The sequence below is a fragment of the Molothrus ater genome, chromosome 8 (assembly GCF_012460135.2).
Source record: "Molothrus ater isolate BHLD 08-10-18 breed brown headed cowbird chromosome 8, BPBGC_Mater_1.1, whole genome shotgun sequence".
NCBI lineage: Eukaryota > Metazoa > Chordata > Aves > Passeriformes > Icteridae > Molothrus > Molothrus ater.
This window is the reverse complement of record NC_050485.2, coordinates 33872578-33892784: the sequence shown is the minus strand read 5'-3', so window position 1 is coordinate 33892784 and position 20207 is coordinate 33872578. Positions and strand designations below refer to the sequence as shown.

General features: G+C 47.5%; 1 protein-coding gene across 3 annotated transcripts in view; it reads right to left on the bottom strand.

Moving 5' to 3' along the window:
* PTPRE (protein tyrosine phosphatase receptor type E) overlaps positions 1-20207 on the bottom strand; it is a 92679-nt gene that overhangs the window by 30447 nt on the left and 42025 nt on the right. For all 3 annotated transcript variants that reach the window (XM_036385900.2, XM_054515615.1, XM_036385901.1), the window contains exon 2: positions 1726-1835. In XM_036385900.2, coding sequence (XP_036241793.1) covers positions 1726-1828 — 103 coding nt within the window. In that variant the 5' untranslated portion in view covers positions 1829-1835. The remainder of the gene's footprint in view (positions 1-1725; positions 1836-20207) is intronic.

Sequence of the window (20207 nt, the reverse complement as noted above, 5' to 3'; positions counted from 1 at the left end):
CACTCAGCACAGCCACACTCAGATTGTCACTGCTGGCGGGGGAGCCCCTGGTTCCCCAACCTCCCCTTCCCCAGCTGAACTCTGGAGTGCTCCACTCAGAGTCTAGAGAAGCAAATGCTCACACCTGAATTAGCAGCAAATCCCAGACTGGTTTGACCCTCAAAATTATCCTGTTCCACCCCTGCCATGGCAGGGACACCTCCCACTGTCCCAGGTGCTCCCAGCCCCAGGGTCCAGCCTGGCCTTGGGCACTGCCAGGGATCCAGGGGCAGCCACAGCTGCTTTGCCCACCCTCATTTTCTTCCCAATATCCCATCTAAAATCTCCCCTATTTCCATTTAAATTACTACAACCAAGAACACCAAAACAATCCAAGGGGCCATGAGCCAAGCCTGGTATTTGATTCCTCCTTCCCCAGGGGTGTAAAGTTCACCAACAGATTAAAAGTAAATAAAGTAACAAATCAGCCTTCTGTGAAACACTGGGTATCAACACCAGTGACCTGAACAGTCATCAAATCATGGTCACATTGCTCACAGGGGACATCAGCAGCTTCATCTCCCTGCTTTGGGCTGGAAGGGGCCTCAGAGATTATCCCACCCCACCCTTGCCATGGCCAGGGACTCCTTGCACCATCCCAGGGTGCTCCAAGCCCCAATGTCCAACCAGGCCTTGGGCACTGCTTCAAATCCCCCAAATTCCCTTAACAAGCCCCTCCCCAGGACTGGCAATGTCAGGACGTGGTTCTGGGAGGGTTTGAGGAGGAAGAAATTCTGCAAACAGAAATGAGGACGAATGTGAGGTGCTATGGTGGCCCAGAGTGATGCCTCAGGTTTTGGCTTTTCTATTTTTCCCATTCTGTGCTGCTTTAGTGTGTGGGTCTGGGCTCACATCAGGGATGCTGAGCTCTGTGCACAGAGCAGGGAGACAAAACAATTCCTGCTCCAGCTGGGCACCAAGGACAAATGACCCAAATCTCAGCCCCAAGAGCACAAACCCCGTGGGCTGGAGAGAGAAAAACAAGCAGGGTGGGACTGCAGGGGCTAAAGCTGGAATGGGACAATGAACTGCAAGGTGCAAATGGAGCAGAACTGATCCCAGGGACAGAGCCCGTGCCCGGCCGTGCATTTTGGGGCCATTTTGGTTCATCTTGGGTGCAGCCCTGGCTGGGCTCTGGTGCTGCCCAAGGTGGATCCATGGAGGAGATGCTTTGAATGAATCCCTGCTTTATTCTGGAGCTCTGTCCAGCCTCTGTTCCAGGGCAGCCTGAACAAGGCATCGTGAGAGGAGGAGATCACTCTCAGCTCCTGGAACAAGAACTCCCCTGTTTCTCACCTGGCAGGACCCTCCACAGCACACCTCACACCCCCCTGGAGTCTTTGCATGAAAACACAGCACTCCTGCCAAGGCTCCTCAGAGTGTTTCAATCTGTTCATCCTGCTGTCTAATGAAAATTTCTTTCCTGTTATCTGTGCCCACATCCCCTCAGACCCCCCCAGCAGCTCCTGGGCCCTGCAGCTCCCCCACCTCTGCCCTGTTTTACCCTCCCATGGCAAAGAGAAAGTGAAACCCCAACACCACCCAGTGCCACCCGAGCCCAGAGGACACCTGGCACCCTCAGAGCTGTGCCAGTGGGGTCAGAGTCCTGCAAACACACCCTGGACCGAGCCCCCAGGGACAGCCCCTGCGGGCCGTGCCCATCCTGCCCCCCAGGTCTCTCCTTACTGGTGGTTGTGGTTGTTTTGGGCAGTTCTGTTCCATTGGGTGGCAGAGCTCGTGCAAAAATGAAACTAACACACAGCAGCAGGAGCGAGCAGGAATGTTCCATCCTGGACCTGCAAGGAAGCAAAGCAGAAGATAAATTTTCAGGTCAAATTGATATCATGTTTTGGTTTTTTTTTTTTTTTTTCCCCTTGTGGCAGAAGGAAGCTAAAAGTCAAAGCAATGTTTTATACTATGTTTTATACTCTCCCATCACCTCAGCACTGAATGTTCAGTTTTGATGCAAAAAGAAAAAGAAAATACAACTTGTGCACGCCAAAAATTCATTAAGGAGGTTTTAAATCCAACAACAGAATGGCAACACTCAGCCATGGTTCACAGACAACACCAGAAAGCAGGGCAAAAATGCTCCCTCCATAAAAAAAGCCATCTGAGGACACTGAGGAAACAATCCTGGGAGTCACTCCCAGAGATAAGAGGAAAATTCATAACAAAGAGGAAAAGGTTTTTACCACAAGCAGCCCAGTAACACCAGAAAGCTCTGGGTCCCTTTAACACACACTTTTAGAGTTTCCTGATCCCACTCGACTCCCTCAGCCACAGGTGAGGGGCTCCACGGATGAATTCCATGGGGGAATGTTTGCCACAGCTGAGTCTGCTTTCTAAACACAGAATTTCAGCATTGGTGAGACCAGAAAATCATCTCCAGTGTGAAGAAAATTGGAGGAAAAGTATGATGAGAATGTGCTGTTTGTTAATTCAGGGAAACTCATAGATGGAGACAAATAAACAGGTCCAATCCCTCTGAATAGAGGTGGAAAATAAAAGTTGTTATTAATTTGTTGTGATTTATCCAATCCCTAATGAACAGATTAATTAGGAGAGGCTCCCATCTCAGCCATTAGCCAGTCCTGCTTGATTTAGAAACAATTTCACACAACCTTTGCTTTGTGGCAGGGTTTATCCAGATGGTGGCTCTGCAGCCACTGCTAAAATTCTGTTCCTGGACATGCTGCTCCCCAGAGCTCCCTGTTCCAGGGTAATACACTGAATTTAACAGTACAATTTCCACAGGGAATTACACAGTCCTGCCTCACAACACACTAAAAAACCCAGGAATCTGGCAGTCATTAGAATAACCATTAGAAAAATCCTGCCTTCCCATGTAAAGTGGGATAATCCACCAGAAAAACTCCCTGGATAAGCTCAAATATAGAGAAATCTCCCGTGACAACAACTTTTACACCACCTTTGCACTGCTCTCACCGCTGTTACTCAGAAGTGAAATATTCCCAGTCATTCCCAGCCTCTCCAAAGCCTGGTCCTACACCCAGGAGTAAATCCAAACTCAGCACACAGCTGCTATTCCTTGGATACACAGCTGGGAAGCTCAATAGTTTTGTTTTTTCTCTAATACAATGAGTGAAAAAAGAATAATAGAAAATATTTTAAAATAGAAATAAAAATATTTAAAATATTATTATTTATTATAAAATAATAAAAATATTTTAAGATATTATTAGCATCAAACTTGATTTTCTTAATTTTTTCCCCCAGTCCAGCTTGCTACTAATTTACTCCTTCAATTCCTTGTACTACTATTTCTAATTTAAGCACCCTAAATGTCTTACAATCTAATCCCATTCTTGGGGTTTTACAATCCCATTCTTTCCCAATCCCATTTTTGGGATTAGACAGTTAATTGTGTTCAACACCTCACTGCAAACTGTGCCTGCATCATTTTGAGCATTATATAAATGTCCCAAATTAACTATTTATAATTATATTATATTTATAATTAGAAAGCTTGGGACACACAGGGGAAGGGAAGGGAAGGGAAGGGAAGGGAAGGGAAGGGAAGGGAAGGGAAGGGAAGGGAAGGGAAGGGAAGGGAAGGGAAGGGAAGGAGGATTTGGAAATGTGGAACAAAGCCAGAATCAAAGTGGGATTAACAAGGAAGAGGTGCTGAATGCTGGGATGCTTCCCACCCTCAACAAAGGCTGCTGAAATCCACTGGAATTTCAGGTACTCAATCCTGGCAGAGGCTGATTTTCCAAGGCAGTGCTGAGTTCACTTTCTCATCCTTAAAATACATCCTTAAAATACATCCAGCTCCTTAAAAAAAAACAACCCCGCAGAATAATTGAAGTTGCTGGAAGGTTTCCAGGAGAGCAGCAAGTGAAAGGATCATCAGTGCTTCTCTCCAAATCCCTGTCAGGAGGGTTTTCCAGATGCCAATTCCCTGCCAGACCCCTGGAATCTGTTCTCTGGGATGTGATAAAAAAACACCATCAAATTCTCAGGGATGTGATAAAGGGTGGCTGGCACACGCTGTGGTGTCCCTCAATTTATCAGAAATAAACACAGCCACAATGATTATGCAAATCCTGAGATTTTGGTTTTGGCCAAAGCCCTTTGCATTTCCAGCTCCTGAAAAGAGGAGGAGGAAAACTCCAGGGGAATCCAGGAGCTGCAGCTGAGGTGGGTGCAAAGGACTGGGCTCAGCAGCACCAAGCAGAAAATCAAGGAATTAAGGCTGGAAAAGACCTTTAAGACCATCAAACCCAACCATTCCCAGCACTGCCAAGGCCACCACTGTCTTATGTCCCAAGTGCCACATCTACATGGATTTTAAATCCCTCCAGGGATGGGGATTCCAAACTGCCCTGGGCAGCTGTGCCAGGGTTGGACAAAACTTTCCACAAAGAAATTATTCCCTAATTTCCAATCTAAACCTCCCCTGGCACAGCTTGAGGCTGTTTCCCCTCATCCTGCCCCTTCTCTTCCCAGTGGGATGGATGGGAAAGTGCCCAAGCTGCAATTCTACAAAAAAAAATCCCACAAAAACACCATGAATTTTATTCTATATTTATATTTATGGCCTTCACGTACAGGTCTGCAACATTACCATTTACTGAACCAAAACAAAAAAAAAATAGCAAAAACCCACTGCTGCAGGCACAGCAGCATTTCCCACATTTCCCTCACTCACAAAGGCACAAAGTCATGATACAGCCTGGTAAAACAAGAAGGAAAAAATAGCAACAACTCTCCTGAGAGAACAGGCAGGGAGAAGAACAGGGCTGAGCAGGGAAGGACGACCACGTGTTACAAAAGAAGCCTCTTGCTGATAAAAGTGGAAAGGAAAAGATCCAGGGAGAGACAAACTGTTATTATTACACAGCTCTGCTGTAGGGCAACTCCTGAAAAAAGAAATAGGAACTGCCTTTAAAACAAAAAAAAAGTGAATTTATCAACTGCTATCCTACTGCATCCAGCCTTTATTGCCTGGATGTGAACGAGTCAGGCTCTGCTCCCAGGGAAAGAGCAAAGGGACAAGAGGATTGGCCTCAGACTGTGCCAGGGGAGGCTCAGGATGGACATCAGGAGGAATTTGTCACAGGAAGGGTGGCCAGGCATTGCAGGGGCTGCCCAGGGAGGGTTGGAGTGCCCATCCCTGGGGGTGTCCAAGGAATTCCTGGAGGTGGCACTCAGAGCCCTGGGCTGGGGACAAGGTGGGGATGGGGCACAGCCTGGACTCAATGATCCTGGAGATCTTTTCCATCTGAAATGACTCCATGATTCTCTTCTGAATGGCTCAGGCACCTCAGGTTTCACCCCATGGGCTGATTTTTATTGTTCTATATTGGTGCTCTGGAACACCTTCCTATAGGAATGTGCTCCCTGTTGATGGAGTGACAAAACTATCCTTTATCCCTTAAAAAAGGAAAGAAGCTCAGAAGTTTCTCTCTTCAATTGGGTAAAAAGTCCCCTCATAGGCCAAGGGGATTTCACCTCTCCAGCATCCCAGGCTGCTCCAAGCCCCATCCAACCTGGCCTTGGGCACTGCCAGGGATCCAGGGGCAGCCACGGATTCCCTGTCCAAGGAGCCAGAGCAGCTGGAATGTGGCTGCAATGGGATCAGCTCAGGGATCAGGGCAGCCTGGGACACCCCTGGCCAGCTGCTCCTGCAGCCCAAGGAGGCAGTGTGAGGACAGCCCAGCTCCCCAAAACGTGAATAAATGGCATTCTTTCCAGGGATTAATGGATTACCACACATGGCTAATTTCTATTTTGGCCGCAGAACTGAATCCTCATCTGACCTGACAGCTCAAGAGTAAAACCTGGGCTTGGAGAAAATAGGCCAGCAAAACCTCCATGTGTCACGTGGCCCTGCCACAGATCTGAGTCCTGCTCCTTTTCCCAAGGATGCACCAGCTGCTTCAGAGCAGGTTAAACTGATCCCCACCCCTTGCATCCTCCTACAGCAGGGAAAAATAAATCAGAGAAACACCCCAGGTAACACAGAGGAGAGTGGAGAGAATGGTGGGATTTGTGTTTTCCCCCCAGCTCAGGCCCTGCCCCAGCCTCTCAGTGCTACAAAAGTCACATTTGCAAGGATAAGCACCATCAATTCAGAAAACAGAATTAAAAATTAGAGACACAAAAGCCTTGTCACTGCAGGCTGACAAAAGCCATAGGCCACACCAGGAGCAAGTGCCAACCTCAAAAATTTGGTAGTTTAATTTAAAATATCAACAAAAGACCAAAAAGGGAATGAGGAGACAACAGTCACCCTCTCTCTTTGCTCTTCCTGGTTTCCACCCATAAACCCCAACACCCTGCTGGTCCCTGTAAAGATTCTCCAGAGTAGCTGTGGCTGTTCCTGGATCCCTGGAAGTGTCCAAGGCCAGCCTGGAGCACCCTGGGACAGGGGAAGTTGTCCCTGCCCAGGGATGGAATGGGTTGGGCTCTAAGGTCCCTTCCAACCCAAACCATTCTGTGATTCCATGATAAGAATCCCAAGCCCCAGTGCCTGTTTTTCCAGCTGCCTGGGGGTTCCCATACCTGGAGCAGGTGAGCTGGCACGGCAGCTCCCTCTTGGCTGGAATCCCAGGCACCAGGAGCTGCTCCCACTTCCAGTTAGGCTGATTGCAGCTGTTCTCTTTTTCCTGAAGCCCTGGCTTCAGAGGAGTCAGGGACTGTGTCTGCTGACCCATCCCAGGCTGTGCCAGGTTACAGTTTAACTGGAATTGTTCTTCCATGACCTCATTTGTGCTTAGGGCTTTATTGCCCCATTATGTCATCAGGGCAAGTAATCCATGCTGCATGCAGCATTCCCAAAACTTCCCTTCAATGACGTGCTTACAAAACACCTGGGAAGAGAAGTGCTCCTCCATTGTCCAAAGGAATGGGGGAAATCAGGGACTCCCATCAAGATGGAACCATGAATGGTTTTAGAGCACGTCTAAGAACACAATTTGGTTAAATATTCTCTGTCTTTTAGGAACTTGAGGCAGTGAAACTAAACATATTTTGAGTGTTGCAGGTGATAAAATATATTAAGTAAATGGCTTTCAACCTATTTATCAGTTGTTCTTTCTTACCTTAAAATGTCTGGGCATAAATTGGAATCACAGAATGGTTTGGGTTGGAAGGGACCTTAAAGCTCATCCCATTCCCACCCCTGCCATGGGCAGGGACACCTCCCACCATTCCCAAGGGGCTCCAAGCCCCATCCAGCTGGAGTTAAACCCTTCATTCCTTGTGTTTCCAAGGGAAATAAACAGCTCTGGGAGGTGCCAGGTCCCACAGACCCCTCTGACCACAGCCAGCCCCTGCATCCCCATCCCCACCTTGGCACTGAAGTCTGAGGAGCAGCAGGACCTTGGATTCCTGCGCCCAGCTCACCAGGGACACCCACTCTCCCTGGGCCATCAGTTGGAACCAGCTGTTCAGAATTCCAGAATTTCCAATTCCAGCTTTTCAGAATTCCTCCTCTTGGGGTAACCATTCCATAACCATCTGCTACTTGGAGTTAAGACAATGAGCCCCAAATCCAGTTTCCAGAAGTTTGATCAAGTCCCGTGTCTTGACGTCGCTTTAACATTCAGGAGCTTTAAAAAACCCAAACAAATAGAATTCGCATTTTCTTATTTTTGAATCCTTGTAAGTCTTCCTCAAGACTCAGGATATCCCGAAATCCAGAGGAAAATAAAGGAATGGAGTTTGTGGAGATGTTTGTGCATGTGCTCCATGCAAGAAACTCAAGAAGGGACCTCTCCACTTGGGAAACATTCCTCAAAATCCAGCCACTGAAAAATTAGAAAACACTCCATTATGAACATTAAATTTCACCATAAATCCCATAATTTTTAATGGAACTGTTTACAGCACATTCAGTGTTGCTGTAAATGTATTTGCAACGTTGCAAATAAAAACCAGGCAAGCTTTGTTTCCAACCCCTTCAGAAACAACAAGGGAATTTAAGGGACAAATACACAATTTTATAATGATCTATAATTTAATATAACTGCCCACAAAATGATATCTCACTGTAAAAATTCCTCATGTATTCTATACAAATAGCCTCAGTAAGGATAATTTCAAAGAGATGGCAATAATTAGATTAAAAAATTACAAATCAGAATAATCATTTACACGTAAGAGACCGAGCAAGGCAAAGCACACAATTAACTGTGTAAAATCAATTTCCATTTGGAATAATCAAGCTTGATAGACTGTCTTGCTTATTTAGTCACTTTGTGTCTAATTCAGGTGGACAAATTATTATATTTGCTTTGATTTTCATGGAAGAGGAGGTCAGCAGATGTGGCAAATCCGTTATTTGTTCCAAAAAATGATACGGAAAGAGAAATACCCAAATGCAGACAAAAATTACCACTTTTGTAACACCAGTTCTTAAATTCTACCCAGCTCAGCTATTTCTGTGTGTCTTTCCCAGCACCCTGAGTGTCCAAACCCAGCCCATGATGGGGAACACGACTTCCAATCCATTTCAATTAGCAAGGCTGGGATCTCCTGGGAACATAAATCACGGGTTGTCACCAGCAGATTAAGCAGTGCATTAACAGGGCTGCTGCAGCCAGGATTAACTGACACTGCTGGTGACATGCCACCCTTACAAAGTGACTTTGCCACTTGAAAAGCAGTGGGGGAATTTTTCAATCAATGGGATTTCTACAAATGCAGCCAGGAGTGAATGGGCTGGAGCTTCAAAGGTCCCCTCGAACCCCAATTACTCCGTGGTCACCAGGAGGCAGCAGCACTGAGGGTGACAGGGATCCCTTTCCTTTTATTTCCTCTGCTCTCCAGGATTACTCAAAGCAGCTGTGTTGATATTCTGTGACATATAAACTGAATTAAAACCAGGAGCATAATGAACTCTGCAGCCTTAATTTGGGAAAAAATATACATTGCCTGCTCATGTGTTGCACATCTGGCTTATCTGCAACCCCACAGATCTGGAAATGAGGGGGGAAAAAAAAAAGAAAAAAAAAGAGAGATTTCTTTTCCATGCCTGAGTGGCTCTGAATGAAGCAATGCCAGGGCTGTCGTATCTAAAACTACCCAGGTCAGCTTGGAGTAGGCAGCTGTCAGATCAAAAAACTCCATCACAGAATCATGGAAGTTTTCAGGTTGGAAAAGCTCTCTGAGACAGAGTCCAGCTGTTCTTCCAGCACTGCCAAGGCCACCACTGCCCCATGTCCCCAAGTGCCACATCCACATGGATTTTAAATCCCTCCAAGGATGGGGACTCCAAACTGCTCTGAGCAGCTGTGCCAGGCCTGGACAAACCTTTCCATGAGGAATTTCACCAAATATCCACCCTGAGCCCAGCCTGGGGCCGTTCCCTCTGCTCCTGTCCCTGTGCCCTGGAGCAGAGCCCGACCCCCCCGGCTGTGCCCTCCTGGCACAAGGGAATTCCAGAGAGGGAAAAGATCCCTGGGGATCCTCCTTTGCTCCAGGCCCAGCCCCTGCCCAGCTCCTCAGGGATTCTCCAGCCCTTTCCCAGCTCCGTTTCCTTCCCTGCATGTGCTCAATGTCCTTCCTGTCACAAGGGGCTCAAACTGCCCCCAGAATTCCAGGATGGCCTCCCCAGTGTCCAGCACAAGGTGACCACATTAGGAAAAGTGCACACAAGAAAATGGAAGGAACTGCTTCAGAAAGAGAGACAGAGAGATGAGAAGTACTTTCGAATTCAAAGCTGTTTTCATGCTGCAATAAAAGAGGTCAGGATGACTAATGCATTCTCTCACAGATGTACATTTACCCTCCAACACTTTTTGAAGAATTCTTTTGCCAGTTTTTTGCACTTTCCTGACCACCTTTTGCAGGAAATATCCTGCAAAATTCAGCAGGTGCATTTCTGAAGTCATCATACAGTTCCAAAGTCAACACAGTGAGGACACGATTTCCTACCTGATGTATAGAAAGTTGTTTAAATATTCTCAAAAATCTCAACAAATTTCCCCTAGTTCCTTGTGTTATAAAAAAACCAAACAACCCCAAGCACAAAAAAGTAGGCTAAAGTCCCCTTACCATCTATTTTTCAAAGGTTAATTTGTGTTGTGTCATGAAGTGAGGCTATAATCATTAAAGGAGATAAAATAACTCCTACCTAAAGTGAAGTTGTGCAGTCCCATGATTTCAGTGTAATTAATTAATGAGTCATGTTTTATTTAGGTGCTTACACAAGTGCAAGAGGATTAATTCTAAATAAAACCAACAGAGCTGTAAAATGCTCATTTGGAAAAGGTCCTTGACAAGTCCCCAAGGCCAATCCCTCACCACAGGCTGGGCCTGTCCCATTCCTGGTGATGTGGTCTGAAGTACCCATCCAAATCTCCAATTTTGGAGTCTCCAAATCTCCAATTCTCAGCAAATCTCCAGTTCTTCAGCATCCCTGGCACGGGCTGCCCTCTGCCCCCTCACACATCATCTCCTGGCCCTCACATCCTCCCAAAGGCAGGGGTGGCTCCAGCCTCTTCCCACATCAGAACTGCAGAGGCCACCCCAGCTGCAGAACCCCCAGCTCCATTTGAAAGCCACTTTGTCCTTCCCTTGTCCCAGCCCAGGTCCCATCCCTGCAGCCACGTCACCACCCGGCTCTGGCAGCTTTGGCTGCCCATTCCCTGCTCCCTCCAGGAGCCTTTCCATCCCCTTTACTGCTGAGCAGAGCAAATCCAACACTTTTCCATGTGTTCCTTCACCCACCTGCAGCGTTCACAGCAGCAGGTATCACAGACATGTTTTATGAAAAATCCTTTCCTTAGGACTTTTTCTCCTGAGAAGCTGAGAAGCCTCAAGAACAAAATATAAACAATGATTATCTGCTGCTGTGGAATGCAACAGGTGCATCTGGGATTGGTCTCCTCTGTGGTTGTTTCTAATTAATGGCCAATCACAGTCCAGCAGTCTCAGACTCTTGGTCAGACACAAGCTTTTGTTATTCATTCCATTCTTCTTCTTGCTTGCAAGCCCTCTGATGAAATCTTATCTTCTATTCTTTTAGTATGCTTTTAATATATCATTCACTTTTGATATAATATATATATATATATCATAAAATAATAAACCAACCTTCTGAAACATGGAGTCAAGATTCTCATCTCTTCCCTGGTCCTGGGACCCCTGTGAACACCACCACAGCAGGAATGTCCCCTTGGGGACACACAGACCCAACCACGCTCGGCCACTCGTGAGGTGCAGCTGCACAGCAGCACCAACTCCACACACCCACAAGTCTTTTCAGAAACCACAAAATTCACGAGAAGCTGATTCTTCTCTTTTCAGGGCCAGAGAGAATTTCCTGGTGTCTTTGCTGCAGTTCCCAGTTCTGCCTCAGCAGCAAACCTCAGCTCTGAGGGGACAGCTCCTCGCTGCAGTCACAGCCTGGCTCTGATGGAAAATGCCAGCTCTGATAGAAAAGTGCTGGATTTGCTCTCCTCAGCAGCAAAGGGGATGGAAAGGCTCCTGGGGGGAGCAGGGAATGGGCAGCCAAAGCTGCCAGAGCCGGGTGGTGACGTGGCTGCAGGGATGGGACCTGGGCTGGGACAAGGGAAGGACAAAGTGGCTTTCAAATGGAGCTGGGTGTTCAGACCAAATCCCACCTCACAACAGCTTCAGCCAGAGCAGAGCAGCCACAATCTGGGAAGCAGGACAGCAGATCCCAGAGCTGGATGCCACCATCCCTGCACCAGGTCCCCTTCCAGTGTCCCACCCCCCTAAGCTCACCTTGCCCCCCATCCACGCTCGGTGTCACATGCCAGCTGCCAGCAGGTGACTCCACACACAGGTGCCATTCTCAGCCAGCTGCTGCCAAGCAAAACAAAACCTCCTCCAGAAGTATTCCTGCAGCTAAAGAACGTTTCTTCAGCTCCAGGAAGAGCTGAATTAGCTGCCTGCAGTATTTAAATCCCCACATTTCATGTAATCAATCCCCTGAGGTGAATCTCTGTTGTATGACATTTTTGCAGGAAGAACTGACTCTTTTCAGTTTGTGGGGTTTTTAACTTCTCCCCTGCAGCTGGGCTTGGACTTATTCCCTTTTTTCAGGCCATTTCACCATTTCCTCATCGCTGCCATTTGGGGTTGCAGCAGCAGCAGCAGTTCTGCAATGCAGGGCTGAGTGCCTGCAATTAAAAACTTGCTCCCAATTAACGAAACGACTTGGGGAGAGCCAGGGGCACCTGCTGTACCTGCTGCTGATGGCTGAAGGAGTTAACAGAGGGTTTCATTAGTGCTATCAGCAGCCAGCCATGCAGTTTTATATATAGCAAAGCTTATCATGAGCGAGGAGCCAGCCCGCCCTGGCCCCCCTCCCCAGCAGCTCTGAGGAACATCTGACTAAGCCCAGCTTTCTGACTAAGCTTTTGGAGCCCACAAAGAGGAGCCAACCTATTCAAAGGGAGTGTGGGAGAAAAGGCCTGGGCTGGTTTTGGCTACAGGAGGTTTAGAAATTGCCTGGGCTCTCACTGGTAACCCCAACCCTGGGCTGGTTTTGGGCACAGGAGGTTTAGGAATTGCCTGGGCTCTCACTGGTAACCCCAACCCTGGGCTGGTTTTGGGCACAGGAGGTTTAGGAATTGCCTGAGCTCTCACTGGTAACCCCAGCCCTGGGCTGGTTTTGGGCACAGGAGGTTTAGGAATTGCCTGGGCTCTCACTGGTAACCCCAACCCTGGGCTGGTTTTGGGCACAGGATGTTTAGGAATTGCCTGGGCTCTCACTGGTAACTCTGGCTTGCTCTACAATCCCAATTCACTGGGAATTCTAGATCAGAGGCAAAAGCCTAAAAGACACTTGAAAGGTTCAAGACAGAGGCTCAGCACAGCCAGAATGGAATGGAGATAATGAGTTCCAGCTTGAAAGGGGTGACTCTGCAGGGCTGAAGGGACAGTGGTGGCACAGCAGGATGGCACTGCTGAGTCAGCAGGAAGCCCCTGGCCACTGTCACTGTCCCCAGGCTAAAGGAAATGGTTGTGACTGTGGGGCTGGGGTGGCAGCTGTGACACCCAACCACGGCTGTCACCTCCACGCCCCCGCTGCTGTCACTGTCCCCAGGGCACCTCACACAGCCCCCTGAGAGACTGAGCGAAGGCACTGGGGGATTTTGTGTGGAAAATGAAATAAAACCACTGGATTATTTTCTAAGTACTTGTTGTCTACTGTCAGGTCTGTGCCACAGCCATTGCACACTCCTGTTCCACACACAAATGTGTCTCCTGCTGTACACTCACTGTCCATCTTTGTGGTCTCATTTTAGTTAGGAAAGGTCTCTGCAGCAAGGCTCTACTTTGAATTACTTACTATTTCTCCTGCAAGCTCAGCAAAGGACTGAGGTCATCAACACCAACACAGAGAAGGAAAAGAGACTCATCAGACTAACGAGGGCACCAATGAAATAATTCAACATTGGCCAGCAACAAAGCTCCAGGATTTGCTTAAACAATCTTAGAGGAACAAACATTTCAGATAAAAACCCCTTTGGCTGGTTTTACGTCTCATTAATATCTTTTGTAATACCCATACCCCAAAGTAATGGCATTTTACTGAACAGGGATGGGGAACCTTTCAAGCCAAAGCAAAACCTTGCAGTTCCATTTTCCCAAGTTTCCAGCACCCCCTGTCCCAACAGGCCTGCTGAAGTCACAAATTAGGGTCACCTTTCCCCATGCACTGTCAGCAAATCAATCTGGGCTGCTTTTCAAGCAGGGCTCACACATAAATTAGGCAGCCTGCCATTGATTCACATGAGAAACCCTTGAGCAGTGGAGTGAAACACCAATAAAATCTTACAATTAACTTGAGAAGTTGCCTTTGGTTCCGTCCCAGTGGCCCTTCTGCTCCTCAGCTGCACAAAACATGTCCTCACACAGATGCTCCCTTGTAATGGCTCTGGATGAATGTTTAAAATTGCTCCTTGAACACAAAACCTAATTACAGCCAAGGGGAAATACTCACAGAAGGGTTTTCTGCTGCATCATGGCCAGCCTGAACACCCGTGTTTCAGCTGTAGTTTCATTTTGGAGAGAAGAGGAGGAAGGGAAAAAGCAAAAGCAGAAGCGTGCCTTGCCTGACTCTGTGGAGTCAGAAAAGGAGAACACGCCACTGCATGTGTGAGAATTCACTCCAACACGCTAGGAGGAGCAACACAGGAAGGAAGGAAGGAAGGAAGGAGGGCAGCAGGGCTGTGGCTTGAAGGTTTTCAGCCCAGCAGGTTGGAACCCTCACAGGTGTACCCAAAGTCCAGCACAGCTCTGCACTGCAGAACCAATCCAAACAATGCAAGGAATGAATGCTGGGGTTGGATAAAGGATCTAAGTGTGCATGGGGAGCTGTCTCACTGCGGGTGGTGCAGAGGCACCAGCTCACTGCTGACTCTCTGAGCTCCAGGTCCCTGCAGAGGCAGAGCCCCACAGCCCCTGCAGGCAGGAACCAGCTCCAGGGACACCCTTCAGGGTGATACCTGTGAGGAAGTTCAGCAGCACAGCCTCTGGCACATCTTTCAGAGTCAAATCCATTGCCTGGCCAAGGTGAAAGCCACAAGGATCTTTTCAGTGCTGAAGATGGAAATGGAAGTTAATAGCAAAGTGTTTCCTTGGCTGGTCAGCTCGCTGGTGGGATGGGTTAGGGATTCCCAGCACAGAGCTGCTCAGATCTGCAGCTTCAGGGAATCCAGCCATGCCCCCTCCTCCTCCCTGTGTCCTTCATGGAGTTCACATGTCTCATGTGTCCCGTGAGCTGCAAAAGTTCTTGCTTGTAAGCCTTCAGCTGCTTCCCAAGCACAGCAACACAGAGTTTTAGCTGTGTACCTGGAGAAGCAGTGATGGCACCACTGTTTCCAGGTTTCCAATTCCTCTCCTCACCTCTGCAGTGCTGAGACTCTTCTCCAGCAGCTTCCCTGGCCATGGAGCTGCCAAAGGAAAAAGCTTTTGATGATAATGTGCTGAGGCCATGGCACAGGTTGCCCAGAGAAGCTGTGGCTGTGCCCATCCCTGGAGTGCCCAAGGCCAGCTTGGACAGGATTGGAGCAGGATCATCATTTTGATGATTTCAAATCTCTTCCCAACTTAAATGATTCTGTGATTCCATGTCCCTGCTCATCAGGGGGGTGGATTAGGTGGCCTTTAAAGGTACCTTCCAACCCAAGCTGTTCCAGGTTTCTGTGGCTGCTGCTGCTCCCAGCACACAGGGATCAGCTGCTCTAGAGCACAGAGGGTTTGCTGGCACAGCCTTTGCACATTCTCATTCCTTTTGTCTCCCACGCCAACACACCCTGCACATCACCCTGCAAACGAGGGGGAGGAGCAAGGAAAACTCACTTTTCCCTGAAATCTGAACCAGTTCAATGATCAAACTCACAGGCACAGCCCAACCCATGGCTGAGCCAGCAAAACTGAGCTGCCAAAACTGGGGTGGGCAAGGGACAGCAGAGCAGCAGCAGGGACAACAGGGCAGGACCCTCCCTGGGGTCTGCAGTGCCACATCTCTGCTTCCAGGGACTGTCCTTTCACTGCCTCCTTGTGGGTCAGATGACATCTTACTGATGTCAGACACACAGACACACAGACAGACACACAGACAGGATCTCCTCTTCCAGCTGAAGTGACACCTTACATTATTCCTTAAGGCCTCCACCTCAGGTTCTCCCCTTTCTTTAGGCTCAGAGTATTTTCCACAGCCCTGCTCAATCTTTTTCTCAGCTCCTGTCATGACGTGGCCCATGTGGCCCATCCACATCCTGAGCTGGCAGCCAGGCAGGAGTGGCTGTCACCAAAAAATCCCCAAAACATCCCAGGAAAGTCCCCCTCTCTGGAGCTGTTTGGATGCAGCTCCATCACACTGAGCCAGCTGTATCCACACACTGACAAAAACATGAACCAGAATCCTTCCAAACACGATAAAAGTCACTTTGGGGATTATTTTTAAAGCCAAACAACAGTTCTTGATGTTCAGACTGAGCCACTGATCTCGTGAGGTGAGCACAGGACCCTGCTCACTCTGTACATCCCAGGGGCTCTCAGGAAGCATCAGCTTCAAGCCAGCACATGCTGCAGTTTACACCAGGAAAAATCCATAGCCTTGGCAGCCTTTCCCCCTGCAGCTTCCACTTAGCAAGTGTCTATTTATTTATGTGCATTTCTATACATGTACAACTCTCTCTCCAATTTTTCACAAAGCAACACTAAAACTCCAACTAACAAAAGGCACCCCAGAACATTCATCCTCCCCAGAGTCCCCTGAGAGCAGCAGCAGTGACAGCAAAAAGGTTCCTGACACCACAGCCACGAGCTCCTGGTGCAAACCTGGCTCTTCCAAGCCCTTCCCACTGACCAGCAGGGAAATTAAACAAGTACAAAACAATTACAGAGCTAATGAAGCAAATGCTGCCAGATGTTGAACTGATGCCCCAGATAATTCCAGGCAACACCTGTTCCCTGCCTGGGGCTGTGTCCCAACAGCAGCCTGTGCAAATGTGAGCAGGGATTCAGGGGAACAGCTGTTTTGCCACGAGTTGCTGGCTGAGCATTCATCAAGAGGCTGATATTCCAATTATTTATTTGGAATGGCTGCTGTGGGCACAGACAGCAGCTCCCTGCTCCTGCAGCACCAGGAACTGAAGCAACAGCCTGGCCTGTGGTACAGATTTAGCACCTGCCACCAGTGCTTGCTATTCCTCTTTTCCTCCGACATTCCCAAAGTTAGCAGATATAGATTTACTCCCCAGAACTAACTTATGGCATCAACAGCACCAGCTTTCATTCTAAATCTGGCTCTGGGACATGAAATGCATCTGATTTTCTCATCCATTATTAAGTCCCAGGCATGTTAATAAGGCATTTATCTCTAAAAAAGATCATTACCCATGTGGGTTTCTAGGGATAGTCAAGTTCTTTACAGCCTGGAGTCTCAGGACATAAATAGAAAGTGCATTTACTATTAAAATTAAACCAGCAAGCCTGGGAGTTATTAGAAAAGTAAAAGCCAAGCCTGCAGCGTGGTTGTGCAGGCAGCTCTGGGAGCCTGCATCAAATCCTGGGGATGCAGGCACTGCATTTCCTGCACAGAAACTGCAGGAATGCTGAGTGCCTGCATCCCTGGAACTGCCCTGAAACCCTGGAATTGCCCTGCAGCCTTGGAACTTCCTTGCACCACTGGAATTCTCCCATTCCCAGCTTCACAGACACTGCTGAGAGCAGGAACAGAAGCCCTTGGTCTGCAGTGAGAAAATCAAATCCCCCTCTGAATAAACCATCAGCAACTTTTCATGCATAACAGGGGGTTAGGGTTTCCTGGCAGGGGGGAGATTTTTCTTTGCTCAAGTCTGGAAAAGAATTCCTATCATAAAAGAGGAACAGCATCAACAATAAAACCCCAAGAGGAAAATGCTGACACATGCTGAAAAAGCCACTGGAAAGAAAAATTACTTTAGTGATGATGTTTCTGCAGCAGTTGGGGGAGAATAAATGCAGCAAGAACTGCCACCCCCTCCTGTAATTTAGATTTTGAGGGAATTCACCACACCTCTAGGGGACTGCATTAAGTTTTCCATCATTTTGGCTCAGACCACTCTTGGGCTGGGAAAATTCAAGAAAACCCAATGAAGCACTGTCAGTCTGAGCTGAGTTTTTGGAGCATCTTTTAAAGTCTGGAAACTTCTCAAACTTTTAGCTTGCTCTGGATTTGGAGAAGTGAAAATACACTGAAAGAGAAAACCAAATTACTGTCATCATTTTGGAGATGAATCCTACCTGAGACACGTGGGGATGGGAAACCAAGCAGCCAGAAATCAACTGGAAAACAAAGGAGTGAGGGGCAGGGCTGGAAAACACGACTTAAATGTTGGAATCTCCATTTATAGCACCTGTATTCCACTCAAAATTAATTATGGTGGTCATATTCTCCAATCTAAACTTAGATCAACCGTATTTCATTCAAAATTCATTATGGTGGCCACATTCTCCAACCTAAAAGTTGGGATCCCCATTTAGATCACCTGTATTCCATTCAAAATTCATTGTGGTGGTCATATTCTCCAACTTAAATGCTGTAATCTCCATTTAAAACACCTGCACTCCATTCACTCTTTAGCATCAGCTGCATGATACAAACAATAAGCTTTAAAAATAGTTTTATATTCAGCTCAGAAAAATCAATAAAGCATTTCTCAAGTTGGTGCCACTTCTGGTAAAATTAGCTTAAAAATGGAGCTGAAAATTTAAAAATGTTGCTCTGTATCACCTGCAAATCACACAACAGCTGAACACCATTTCAGATAAATGGTTCTGACACCAGAGATAGAGCTGGGCTAAAATCTACCCAAAAAGATAAGGATCCCTGATGGCTGCACTGATAGCAGACACAGAGCTGCACAAAGCACTGACAGCTCCACCACCAGAGCTGTCCTTCCCCTGTGCCCACCTCAGCTCCCATCCATCATCAGCAACATCTCACTCTCACAGCCCTCAGCAGTGACAGATTCCTGTCCATTCCTTGAAGCAGTGACATTCACAGTGCAGAGGCTCCTGGTGAGTGTGAAATTATGATTTGTTACCCCTTCAGATCCCAGCTGGAAGTGGGGGCTCTTCCCACAGCTCCCACCAAAGCCAAACCGGGTTTGCAGTTGGGGGAATGGTTTCCCAGTGCCAGAGGACAGGGATGGATGGGATTTTGGGAAAGAATTGTGAGGGTGGGAGGCCCTGGCACAGAATTCCCAGAGCAGCTGGGGCTGCCCCTGGATCCCTGGCAGTGCCCAAGGCCAGGCTGGAGCAGCCTGGGACAGTGGGAGGTGTCCCTGCCATGGCAGGCGTGGCACTGGGTGCCACTTTAAGCTCCTTCCAACCCAAACCGTTCTGGGATTTTATCATTCTCGGAGGTAAAATCCAAAGTCTGAGCACCTCTCATGCTCTGTGCCCTGCCCCACTTTGTGTGCACACACAAAAAAGATCATTAGCCATGTGGGTTTCTAGGGATAGTCAAGTTCTTTGTCTTATGCCTCAGCCTGAAGATGCCCTGATCAGACAGAAGAATTCATGTGGGGGATAAAAAAACCCCAAAAGCAAACAGAACAAACTCCCCAATAAAAGAACACTCACATCCCCAACAAGCCATTAACCAACTCCCTTCTTCTTTGTTTGGGACCACATAACTAATCCAGATGGAAATCCAATAAATTATAGTGGCAGTATGTCCAAAATACAGAATGAAAGTTGGAGAAATGTGGCAAAACTCATCAAAATGAGATTTTAAAAAAACCCAAACAAGAGGAATAATTTTTTCCAGGTTTTGCTCAACTCCTCCTCCAGTGACTCCTCTTGCCCCACCGAGTTCCTTGGTGTTAATTCCCAGTTCCCCTCCAGGTCTGGTCCTGTCCCCTCCCAGGCTCCTCTGTGCAAACCTCATCTCCATCAATCCAGGGCTGTGCTCTCTAAGCCTCTGGCCTGGCAAGGCAGCAATTTTCTCACAAATAGTCTCTCCAGTGTCATGCTTTTTCATTATTCTAGTACAGGAAATGGCTCAGAACAAAACTGAAGGCTTCCAGTTAGGTATTTTTGTTTAGTTCACCACCAAGCACACCAATGCTCTGGCTGGGTAATAGAATTGTTGTAATATCCATCAGAAGCGTCTAAAAGCTTCTAAAATACTGCAGAACTGCCTTTTTTTTTCCCTATTAAAAGGGAATTATGTGATTATATTTGATACAGAGATATGACAGACATGCCATTATTTTTCTGATTCCAAGAGTTTCTGGAGCAACAGCTCATGGGGCTCTGACAACAGCAACTGAAAAAATCCTTTAATTTCCACCTGCTGAGGAATCTGGTGTTGCACATCCACTCCCAGCAGAGGTACAGCCATCCTTCTCAAAGGCTGGGGGAAAAGGGAATTTCCCTCTGGAATAAACACAGGGGTGGCACAAAAAGCAGGATCAAAGTGATGGAACACGACCAGAGCCACAGGTCACACAGAGGCCCTGAGCAGAGGTAAGGTGCCATCTGTTTGGATGTTATTTTAGAAATAATGGCCCAAACTTATTTTCTTAGTCATTAAAAAAGCTGGAAGATCAATGACTTTGTACTATTGTTCTCAATCAAGACCCACCTGATCAATAAATACCAAATTACAGCATTTTAATGGGTTTTTTTTAAATGTATTTTGAGGAAAAAGTGCCCCAGGCCAG